The sequence below is a fragment of the Leptodactylus fuscus genome, chromosome 4 (genome assembly GCF_031893055.1).
Source record: "Leptodactylus fuscus isolate aLepFus1 chromosome 4, aLepFus1.hap2, whole genome shotgun sequence".
Taxonomy (NCBI): Eukaryota; Metazoa; Chordata; class Amphibia; order Anura; family Leptodactylidae; genus Leptodactylus; species Leptodactylus fuscus.
The window spans coordinates 222,066,682-222,078,545 of record NC_134268.1 but is presented as its reverse complement, the minus strand read 5'-3'; the positions used below and the strand labels follow the sequence as shown (position 1 = coordinate 222,078,545).

General features: G+C 49.9%; 1 protein-coding gene across 2 annotated transcripts in view; it reads left to right on the top strand.

Moving 5' to 3' along the window:
* KLHL18 (kelch like family member 18) overlaps positions 1-9,875 on the top strand; it is a 24,512-nt gene extending 14,637 nt beyond the window's left edge. The window contains exons 2-10 of one of the 2 annotated variants that reach the window (XM_075271838.1): positions 457-587; positions 1,797-1,937; positions 2,484-2,682; positions 2,941-3,101; positions 3,177-3,313; positions 5,646-5,868; positions 6,069-6,173; positions 6,259-6,370; positions 7,963-9,875. In XM_075271838.1, coding sequence (XP_075127939.1) covers positions 457-587; positions 1,797-1,937; positions 2,484-2,682; positions 2,941-3,101; positions 3,177-3,313; positions 5,646-5,868; positions 6,069-6,173; positions 6,259-6,370; positions 7,963-8,349 — 1,596 coding nt within the window. In that variant the 3' untranslated portion in view covers positions 8,350-9,875. Of the gene's footprint in view, positions 1-456; positions 588-1,796; positions 1,938-2,483; positions 2,683-2,940; positions 3,102-3,176; positions 3,314-5,630; positions 5,869-6,068; positions 6,174-6,258; positions 6,371-7,962 lie in introns of both variants that reach the window. The other variant, XM_075271837.1, reaches the window with a different exon arrangement.
* The last annotated feature ends 1,989 nt before the right edge of the window (positions 9,876-11,864 follow it).

The window sequence follows — 11,864 nt, the reverse complement described above, 5'->3', positions numbered from 1 at the left end:
CAGAGCTGCAATCACATCATGTCTTATACTCCAGTCACATACAGAGCTGCAGTCACATCATGTCTTATACTCCAGTCACATACAGAGCTGCAGTCACATCATGTCTTATACTCCAGTCACATACAGAGCTGCAATCACATCATGTCTTATACTCCAGTCACATACAGAGCTGCAATCACATCATGTCTTATACTCCAGTCACATACAGAGCTGCAGTCACCTCGTGTCTTATACTCCAGTCACATACAGAGCTGCAGTCACCTCATGTCTTATACTCCAGTCACATACAGAGCTGCAGTCACCTCATGTCTTATACTCCAGTCACATACAGTGATACATCCAGTGACATGTCTGAGACTTGGGAAGTAGTGACAGCAGCTCTGGATGTGACTAGAGTACACGTACATGATGGCAGATGTGTTTGTAGTAATGGAATTTATTGTCTTCTCTTCTCAGGTCGGGGAACATAAATTCAGCGCCCACCGCATCGTGTTGGCGGCGTCCATCCCGTACTTCCACGCCATGTTCACCAACGACATGATGGAGTGTAAACAGGACGAGATTGTCATGCAGGGAATGGACCCCTGGTAATGGCCGCCGCACTCTACTGATACACTGGAGCAAACCCTCAGCTCTGAGAAATACTAGTCTCCTGCTGAGCAAAAATGTATTTCTTTCCCTTTAAGTCAGTCTGAGGCTGCACTTCTGAGGCAACGCACTTCTATGGCCATTTCTGGTCTGTCAGCAGATTGTCTCAGTAGTGCAGCCTCAGGGACTGACAAGACCTAGGAAGTCATTAGTAATGTGGTCACACGTGTAATATGTACTGAAGGCTGCCGTAGCTCTGAGCACCCCCATGTATAAGTAATTGCCCCCTCTCCTCCCCCTTATATAAGTAATTACCCCCCTCCTCCCCTCTTGTATAAGTAATTGTCCTCTCTCCTCCCCCTGGTATAAGTAATTGCCCCCTCCTTGTATAAGTAATTGCCCCCCTCCTCCCTCTTATATAAGTAATTGTCCCCTCCTTGTGTAAGTAATTGCCCCCCTCCTCCCCCTTGTATAAGTAATTGCCCCATCTCCTCCCTCTTGTATAAGTAATTGCCCCCCTCCTCCCTCTTATATAAGTAATTGCCCCCCTCCTCCCTCTTATATAAGTAATTGTCTCCTCCCCCTTGTATAAGTAATTGCCCCCTCCTTGTATAAGTAATTGCCCCCTCCTTGTATAAGTATTTGCCCCCCCTTGTATAAGTAATTGCCCCCTCCTTGTATAAGTAATTGCCCCCTCTCCTCCCCTTGTATAAGTATTTGCCCCCTCTCCTCCCCCTTGTATAAGTAATTGCCCCCCCTTGTATAAGTAATTGCCCCCTCCTTGTATAAGTAATTGCCCCCTCTCCTCCCCTTGTATAAATATTTGCCCCCTCCTTGTATAAGTAATTGCCCCCTCTCCTCCCCCTTGTATAAGTATTTGCCCCCTCCTTGTATAAGTAATTGCCCCCTCCTTGTATAAGTAATTGCCCCCTCTCCTCCTCCTTGTATAAGTAATTGCCCCTCCTTATATAAGTATTTGCCCCCTCTCCTCCCCCTTGTATAAGTATTTGACCCCTCCTTGTATAAGTAATTGCCCCCTCCTTGTATAAGTAATTGCCCCCTCTCCTCCCCCTTGTATAAGTATTTGCCCCCTCCTTGTATAAGTAATTGCCCCCCTCCTTGTATAAGTAATTGCCCCCTCTCCTCCTCCTTGTATAAGTAATTGCCCCCTCCTTATATAAGTATTTGCCCCCTCCTCTCCTCCGCAGTGCACTGGAGGCTTTGATTAACTTTGCATATAACGGGCACCTGGCGATCGACCAGCAGAACGTGCAGTCCCTCCTGATGGGCGCCAGCTTCCTGCAGCTGCAGAACATCAAGGACGCCTGCTGCTCCTTCCTGAAGGAACGGTGAGTGCGGGGTACACGGGGCTTATTCTCTAGTCACTTCCAAAGCTGTGTCCAGACACGCCCAATTTATAAACTGCATAGAAGAGGCCTGGGTAATTTGCATATCTCCGCCCACTGTCAGAGCCGAGGATTATTAGGCTTTAGATATGCAAAGACCTTGTGTCCTGAGCTGTCGCCTCTGTGCAGACTGTGGTGCACGGAGATACGTCACACACCCCACCGCATCTCTCCATGGGGCTGCACACTGAGGATACCCCTATTATATTGGGAGAGGTCCCGCTCTCGGCACAGCTCCTCACAGCGTGCGGTGGCCAGGCATGGTACTGCAGCTCTTCACTGTAATGTGAGACTCTCTGCTGTACCATTCGGGGTCCCTGCACAGTGTGAGAGGTCTCCATCTATCTGACCTGTGGGGGTGCTGAGGGTCGGACCCCCCCAATCTCATCCTAATGACCTCAAGGCTCCCCTGTTGTTTGGAGGGGTGGCCAGTCATGCCCCCTGTTACTGTGGCGCCTGCCCATCACATGGTGCTCTCTCTCCTCTTAGGTTACACCCCAAGAATTGTCTGGGGGTGCGGCAGTTTGCGGAGACGATGATGTGCGCTGTGCTCTACGACGCCGCCAACCGCTTCATCCATGAGCACTTTGTGGAGGTCTCCATGTCGGAGGAGTTCCTGGCCCTGGCCTTCGATGAGGTGCTGGAGCTGGTCTCCAGAGATGAGCTGAACGTGAAGGCCGAGGAGCAGGTAAGTGACCGCGAGACCCCCTCCCCCGAATTCTGTCACGGATCAGATGCCTCCCACAAGCACTTGCTTCCATGTCACAACCCTGTCACTGCAAACTGCTATGTCCAGCTGCTCACTGCCCCCACTTCTGAAATCCTCTGTGCTGCTGGGGACTCTGCTCCTTCCACTATGTAATTCTCCATCTATGACCTCACACATGATAGATACTCACTCCTCTCCTGAAATCCTCTGTGCTGACTGTCACTCTCTGACCTGCAGGTGTTTGAGGCTGCCCTGGCCTGGGTGCGCTATGACCGGGAGCAGCGCGAGGTCTTCCTTCCTGAGCTCCTCACTAAGATCCGCTTGCCCCTGTGCCGGCCGCAGTTCCTCACGGACCGGGTGCAGCAGGACGATCTGGTGCGCTGCTGCCATAAATGCCGGTAGGTGATATTCGTAGTGATGGCGTTTCCTCAGGGTCTGTGACTCCATCTATAAGTCATGTCTGTGGATTTCAGAGACCTGGTAGACGAGGCGAAGGATTACCACCTGATGCCGGAACGTAGGCCACACCTCCTAGCATTCAAGACCCGCCCCCGATGCTGTACTTCTATAGCCGGCCTCATCTATGCGGTGGGAGGACTGAACTCTGCAGGTATCTTATAATCTGAAATATCCGATAGTTACTGGGTATAAGTGCTGAAATACTCTGTGCTGCTAAGAACCCTGCACCTAGACTGGGTAAAGATAACAGCTTAAATCAGGGAAGACCAATCCTATAGTAATGTCACCGGCAGTCCTATGTAACAGCACAGATAACACAGTGATAACTCTCTATATACAGGTAATGTAGTAGATGTCACCGGCAGTCCTATGTAACACCACAGATAACACAGTGATATCTCTCTGAGTACAGGTAATGTAGTAGATGTCACCGGCAGTCCTATGTAACACTACAGATAACACAGTGATAACTCTCTATATACAGGTAATGTAGTAGATGTCACCGGCAGTCCTATGTAACAGCACAGATAACACAGTGATAACTCTCTATATACAGGTAATGTAGTAGATGTCACCGGCAGTCCTATGTAACACCATAGATAACACAGTGATAACTCTCTATATACAGGTAATGTAGTAAATGTCACCGGCAGTCCTATGTAACACCACAGATAACACAGTGATAACTCTCTATATACAGGTAATGTAGTAGATGTCACCGGCAGTCCTATGTAACAGCACAGATAACACAGTGATAACTCTCTATATACAGGTAATGTAGTAGATGTCACCGGCAGTCCTATGTAACACCATAGATAACACAGTGATAACTCTCTATATACAGGTAATGTAGTAGATGTCACCGGCAGTCCTATGTAACACCACAGATAACACAGTGATAACTCTCTATATACAGGTAATGTAGTAGATGTCACCGGCAGTCCTATGTAACACTACAGATAACACAGTGATAACTCTCTATATACAGGTAATGTAGTAGATGTCACCGGCAGTCCTATGTAACACCACAGATAACACAGTGATAACTCTCTATATACAGATAATGTAGTAGATGTCACCGGCAGTCCTATGTAACACCACAGATAACACAGTGATAACTCTCTATATACAGATAATGTAGTAGATGTCACCGGCAGTCCTATGTAACACCACAGATAACACAGTGATAACTCTCTATATACAGGTAATGTAGTAGATGTCACCGGCAGTCCTATGTAACACCACAGATAACACAGTGATAACTCTCTATATACAGGTAATGTAGTAGATGTCACCGGCAGTCCTATGTAACACCACAGATAACACAGTGATAACTCTCTATATACAGGTAATGTAGTAGATGTCACCGGCAGTCCTATGTAACACACAGATAACACAGTGATAACTCTCTATATACAGGTAATGTAGTAGATGTCACCGGCAGTCCTATGTAACACCACAGATAACACAGTGATAACTCTCTATATACAGGTAATGTAGTAGATGTCACCGGCAGTCCTATGTAACACCACAGATAACACAGTGATAACTCTCTGAGTACAGGTAATGTAGTAGATGTCACCGGCAGTCCTATGTAACACCACAGATAACACAGTGATAGCTCTCTATATACAGGTAATGTAGATGTCACTGGCAGTCCTATGTAACACCACAGATAACACAGTGATATCTCTCTGAGTACAGGTAATGTAGTAGATGTCACCGGCAGTCCTATGTAACACCACAGATAACACAGTGATAACTCTCTATATACAGGTAATGTAGTAGATGTCACCGGCAGTCCTATGTAACACTACAGATAACACAGTGATAACTCTCTGAGTACAGGTAATGTTGTAGATGTCACCGGCAGTCCCATGTAACACCACAGATAACACAGTGATAACTCTCTATATACAGGTAATGTAGTAGATGTGACCGGCAGTCCTATGTAACACCACAGATACCACAGTGATAACTCTCTATATACAGGTAATGTAGTAGATGTCACCGGCAGTCCTATGTAACACCACAGATAACACAGTGATAACTCTCTATATACAGGTAATGTAGTAGATGTCACCGGCAGTCCTATGTAACACCACAGATAACACAGTGATAACTCTCTATATACAGGTAATGTAGTAGATGTCACCGGCAGTCCTATGTAACACCACAGATAACACAGTGATAACTCTCTATATACAGGTAATGTAGTAGATGTCACCGGCAGTCCTATGTAACACTACAGATAACACAGTGATAACTCTCTATATACAGGTAATGTAGTAGATGTCACCGGCAGTCCTATGTAACAGCACAGATAACACAGTGATAACTCTCTATATACAGGTAATGTAGTAGATGTCACCGGCAGTCCTATGTAATGTAGTAGATGTCACCGGCAGTCCTATGTAAGGCTTGGTGATTACATGAGGCTCTTGCGGTTCCATATGTAAGACGAGTAGCGCATTTCTACGCAGGTGACTCTCTGAATGTGGTAGAAGTTTTCGACCCCATTGCCAATCGCTGGGAGAAGTGCCAGCCAATGACGACGGCTCGCAGCAGGGTGGGCGTTGCGGTGGTGAATGGGCTCCTGTATGCCATCGGTGGCTATGACGGCCAGTCACGGCTCAGCACTGTGGAGGTTTACAACCCCGACACGGATTCATGGACCAAAGTGGGGAGCATGAACAGCAAGAGAAGGTGAGTCAGAGAGTAGGCTGCAGTGCCAGATTCCACCCATCTATAAATTATATGTCCTGATCGACTGCCTGGCTAGTAGATAGTACACCCAGCTTTCCCAGACTCCTGCATGGGGATTCTGTACCATTGCAGTAGCAGCAGTCAGGTGTGTATTACTACATTACTAGGCAGTGTTCACATTGTGTTTCTTGTGGTCGCAGTGCGATGGGCACGGTTGTGCTGGATGGACAGATTTACGTGTGCGGGGGATACGACGGCAACTGCTCGCTGAACTCTGTGGAGACGTATTCACCGGAAACGGACAAGTAAGACGCAAGAGGCGGAGCCTTACCGCTCTGTAGGACATGTGATCTCCGCACGCTCCTGTATTGACTTTGTGATGTTCTTCAGGTGGACTGTGGTGACCCCCATGAGCTCCAATCGCAGCGCGGCAGGGGTGACGGTGTTTGAAGGGCGGATCTATGTGTCGGGTGGACATGATGGGTTACAGATCTTCAACACTGTACGTACCCTGCTCAGTAATGTCATCAGAAGTCACTCTCCAAAAGTAGGCTGACCCCCCCACACCCCACAACATTCATAACTGCAGCATCAGTAGCCTTCTGTACACAAGAAACTTACCTGCTCCCAGAGGGCGAGGCTGCGGGCCCTGCTGTCTATACCTGCTCCTAGATGGGGAGGCTGGGGGGCCCTGCTATCTATACCTGCTCCTAGATGGGGAGGCTGGGGGGCCCTGCTGTCTATACCTGCTCCTAGATGGGGAGGCTGGGGGGCCCTGCTGTCTATACCTGCTCCTAGATGGGGAGGCTGGGGGGCCCTGCTGTCTATACCTGCTCCTAGATGGGGAGGCTGGGGGGCCCTGCTGTCTATACCTGCTCCTAGATGGGGAGGCTGGGGGGCCCTGCTGTCTATACCTGCTCCTAGATGGGGAGGCTGGGGGGCCCTGCTGTCTATACCTGCTCCTAGATGGGGAGGCTGCGGGCCCTGCTGTCTATACCTGCTCCTAGATGGGGAGGCTGGGGGTGCCCTGCTGTCTATACCTGCTCCTAGATGGGGAGGCTGGGGGGGGCCCTGCTGTCTATACCTGCTCCTAGATGGGGAGGCTGGGGGGGGCCCTGCTGTCTATACCTGCTCCTAGATGGGGAGGCTGGGGGGGGCCCTGCTGTCTATACCTGCTCCTAGATGGGGAGGCTGGGGGGGGCCCTGCTGTCTATACCTGCTCCTAGATGGGGAGGCTGGGGGTGCCCTGCTGTCTATACCTGCTCCTAGATGGGGAGGCTGGGGGGGGCCCTGCTGTCTATACCTGCTCCTAGATGGGGAGGCTGGGGGGCCCAGCTGTCTGTGCCCGCTCCTAGATGGGGAGGCTGGGGGGCCCAGCTGTCTGTGCCCGCTCCTAGATGGGGAGGCTGGGGGGCCCAGCTGTCTGTGCCCGCTCCTAGATGGGGAGGCTGGGGGGCCCAGCTGTCTGTGCCTGCTCCTAGATGGGGAGGCTGGGGGGGCCCTGCTGTCTATACCTGCTCCTAGATGGGGAGGCTGGGGGGCCCTGCTGTCTATACCTGCTCCTAGATGGGGAGGCTGGGGGGGCCCTGCTGTCTATACCTGCTCCTAGATGGGGAGGCTGGGGGGCCCTGCTGTCTATACCTGCTCCTAGATGGGGAGGCTGGGGGGCCCTGCTGTCTATACCTGCTCCTAGATGGGGAGGCTGGGGGGCCCTGCTGTCTGTACCTGCTCCTAGATGGGGAGGCTGGGGGGCCCTGCTGTCTGTAACTGCTCCTAGATGGGGAGGCTGGGGGGCCCTGCTGTCTGTGCCCGTTCCCAGAGGGCGAGACTGTGGTCCCTGCCATCCCCCCATGACCAGTCATTAATCCTGAGGGTCCTGCTACCCCCCTCCCCCATCTGCTGATACTTGCTTCTCTCCTTCCCGTCTCCTGCCCTCTGTAGTCTCTGCCCTCTGTAGTCTCTGCCCTCTGTAGTCTCTGCCCTCTGTAGTCTCTGCCCTCTGTAGTCTCTGCCCTCTGTAGTCTCTGCCCTCTGTAATCTCTGCCCTCTGTAATCTCTGCCCTCTGTAATCTCTGCCCTCTCTTCCTTCTGCAGATGGAGTACTACAATCACCACACGGCCACGTGGCACCCCGTGGCAAGCATGCTGAACAAACGATGCCGCCATGGAGCTGCTTCACTGGGCAGCAAGATGTTCATCTGTGGGGGTTATGACGGTTCTGCCTTCTTGAGCGTGGCGGAGGTCTACAACTCCATGGCGGACCAATGGTACCTCATCACTCCCATGAACACTCGGCGCAGTCGAGTCTCTCTGGTAGCCAACTGCGGCCGCCTGTATGCGGTGGGCGGCTATGACGGCCAGTCTAACTTGAACTCTGTAGAAATGTATGACCCCGAGACCAACCGCTGGACGTTTATGGCCCCGATGGTTTGTCATGAGGGGGGCGTGGGCGTGGGCTGTATACCGCTTCTCACCATATAGCAGTCGTAGGCCGCCACAAGAACATCATCCTTTCTTACGGGAAACGGGCTGAATGTCTGTTTTTATTAATGTGAACATAAGGACCTTGAGGTATGAGGTGCCCTGGTGCTCGTGTCTCCTCCATTGTGATATATATATATACCTGTGCCGTCTACATCTACAGAACGTATGTATACTCAGCCACAAGAGGGACCGCCATGGGGTCAACCACAACCCCAAACCTACAAGTGTTGGATTTCATAATGATGTGTGAACTTGTTGATTCTAGCTTCTGCACCAAAGTGATGCGTGTGTTGTGCACCAGGCCGTGTCCGGGCGCTTGCAATTATGTAAGATGTCACGTTCTTAACTCTCTCTACCTTCAGGTTTACTGATTTATTCTCATGACGATAGTGCCATAGAGTTACCTGTAATGACCAAGGACGCCGCCATTCCGCTTGTGGATCCACTAGATAGGACAATGCAGCCCGTAGGACTGGTCTGTGGCAGAGGTGACAATGCACAAGCTTTAGCTAACGCCACGTCTGTAGGAGAACCGCTGCAGACACGCCGCAGATGTGCGAGGATTGCTTTAGCCTTGATTTAACGTCCCTACTCTAGTCACATCTAAAGCTGCTTTCTAAAATCTACTGACTGCGGTGTTCTCTGTAGCAAAGAATGCACTGGGAAGATGCTCTAACAATAGGAGGCGGTAGAGAGCAGCAACATCCAGCAGTTCATAGGGAGTCAGCACCACGCACCCTAAACATGTGAATCTGTGCTCTAGTTCCAGCTAGAGCTGCATTGGAAAGTTTTCTGACCCCTATGGGTTACTACACAATGTGTAAGCTTTATGCACCTCCTTGTAGCAAAAAACAATGCTGCACCAGCAGGTGGCAGTAGAGATCAGCCTGAGAGCCAATGGGGGGGGGGGGAGTGAATCGGTGACCTGCAGCGCCCCCAACCTATGTAGACAATCTAGACCAGTCCCTTGGGGTTGTCGCAGGCTACAAGGCCGCAGTGCAATGATGGGTGGTGTTCTCCAATGAAGACTCCGGACACCACATCGGGTGCTTGGTTTTCACTACACGTCTGGATTCTTCAGAGCCCACCACTAGGGGGCGATGTACACTATCAAGTCTTCAGTATATAGGAATGAGTCTGATTGTTCAAGAGTACCTGTCTAGGGCACATAAAGGGTTAACCTAGAGGATGCCATGTAGCATGGCAGAGGTCAATATTGGCGCCCCCTAGGTCTCCCGTCAGATGGGTGCCTTGTATACGGCGTGTAGTGACCTGTCAGGGTGGATATGAATGCGGGGTCCAATCCTTGCGGCGTTCTCGGAGTGTCCTCTACGATTTCTCTTCCCTCGATCGCTTTGTATTAGTTCTTGGCTGTGAATCTGAAAGCTCTGTCCTTCTTGAGACGGCGCTGTTGATGCTGCAGACTCTAGGGGGCGCTGTCATAGAGGAGGAGCATCCTGTATTTATTATATACATTATAAGGAATTCTGGGTCATTTTCATTGCGATACTATATAATAAATCTGGTGAACATTGCGGCTCTTTAGCTTTCTTTTCTTCGGAGGAGTCCTGGTTCTCTTGTCATTGGGTCTAATCTTCCTCCTGTCGGTCCTACTCACAAGAGCTCCGATCAGTCCGACAACACAACCCCGTGTAAGTGCAGGAGATTGTGCTCCATAACTAGAGCACATACAGGACATTACAGAGAAGGACTGAGCGGTGCGGATCTGAGTGAAGCATATGGGGTGAGATAGAAACTTACTAGTAGCTGCAGCAGTGTTCTGGTGTCTGCTTCTCTCTCTTCCCCCGTTCCCCTCTCCCTAGACTTCTATGTAATCTCATAGCTTTGCTCTAACCAGATCTATTCAGCAGAGATATCAGAGTGAAAGTCAGGATAGGAAGAAAGGATGAACCGTAGAAGAGTCTGGTAAGTGCAAATAAGTTTTCTGTTGATTTGTGCTATTGATTTTATTTCCATGATTCAGAATTTTTTTGGGGGGTCCTGGCCTCCTCCCCTCCATGTTAGCGGAGGCAGTAGACCCTACAGCAGAGACCTCCTGTGACCCCCTCATTATACGTGGCTGTGTAGTCAGAATGCGGAAGACTAATGCTAAAGGAAGAGGCTGCGAGAAGAGAGATCAGTACAACATAGACAATGTTGATAATTTATCTACAATTTTGTTACATTAATGCGCAGGGGGAGGGGCCAGACCGTCCACATGACCCAGAATTCACCACTATCGGGATCATTGCATTCGTGGTTTATTTAACATTCCGAATATGCAGCCCAGGCAGCGGGAGAGATCCCAGCTGTCGTCCTCGTCCTGCGTGTAGCCGGATCCCTCCTCTGCGTCCTCCGTTTTGGCGGTTGTGATCGGTGACACTTCCATGGTTGTGTTCTCGACAAGTCCCTAAATCGGAAGGAAAAGAGGACACATCAGGCTGCAGCACGAGGCATCGCCCATGCACATTATTTCCTCTATGGGCCACCAATTTCCTTAAATGGTCACTAACTTGGATTCTGGACCAAAATGTAATGCACTTTAATTACAATGTGGCTGCTTACTGCCTGAAAAAACTGTGTAAAGTTCCTGCCACTTGGTGTCTCCCTTCTGGATAATTTGCAGTTGACTTCCTGTTACTACTGAAGTTCTGTCCATAGATACCTTAGATAAGGAAGATGAGATCTCAGTGAGTGGAGGGGGAGGGTCTGTGCTATCATCATGCAGTGAATAGAGAGGGGAGGAGCTGATTCTCCTCACATCCTGCACACACAGACACATGTCTGCAAACTGCTCTGTGCAAAGGACTGAACATTCTGCTAAGAATTCTGCAAGAAAAGTCTCATGTGCTTGTGTGATTACAGATCGGATATCATTCACTGACAGCAAGCAGCTTGCCTGACTCCGCCCATAGAGTGTTTTATTCCTGGGAGTATTAGGCCCTGTAGTTGCAGTCCAATGTTTCTGAATCTCCTATATTATGATCATTTGGGCTTTTCTCAGTGTTTGCTATTGTACAGTTACTCCTGGCAGAATGGCAGAACATTATCAGCAGTGGAAGGAGGAGGGGCAGACTGCTCCTTATTGGACATGCCCACAGCCTGCGACAAATGTAAAACATGCTGCAGCCATAATGGGGCTATTAGTAGCAGAATAACTGATTGGTCCCTGACTGTATAACTCTTCATACACGATGTCCTGACTGCCCAGCAAGACCATGCAGATCGTTCAACTTTGAAGGAAAACTAAGGGACCCTATAACGGGGTCTCGGCTGTGACCGTGTCCTATCTGGAAAGATCTCTGGACCATAAATCACAAATCTCCGGTCATCTTTACAGATTAACCCAAAATATACCAAGAACATTATATACTATGATATAACTGAATGTAATATACAAGTCTCGCACCTCCTGAGTTACGTTACGGCAGGTGAAGGTGTACTTTATAGGATCCTGGTTGGACAAGAAGCCGGAACACGTCCGGACCACCTGCAAGAAAAAAAAGATCTGC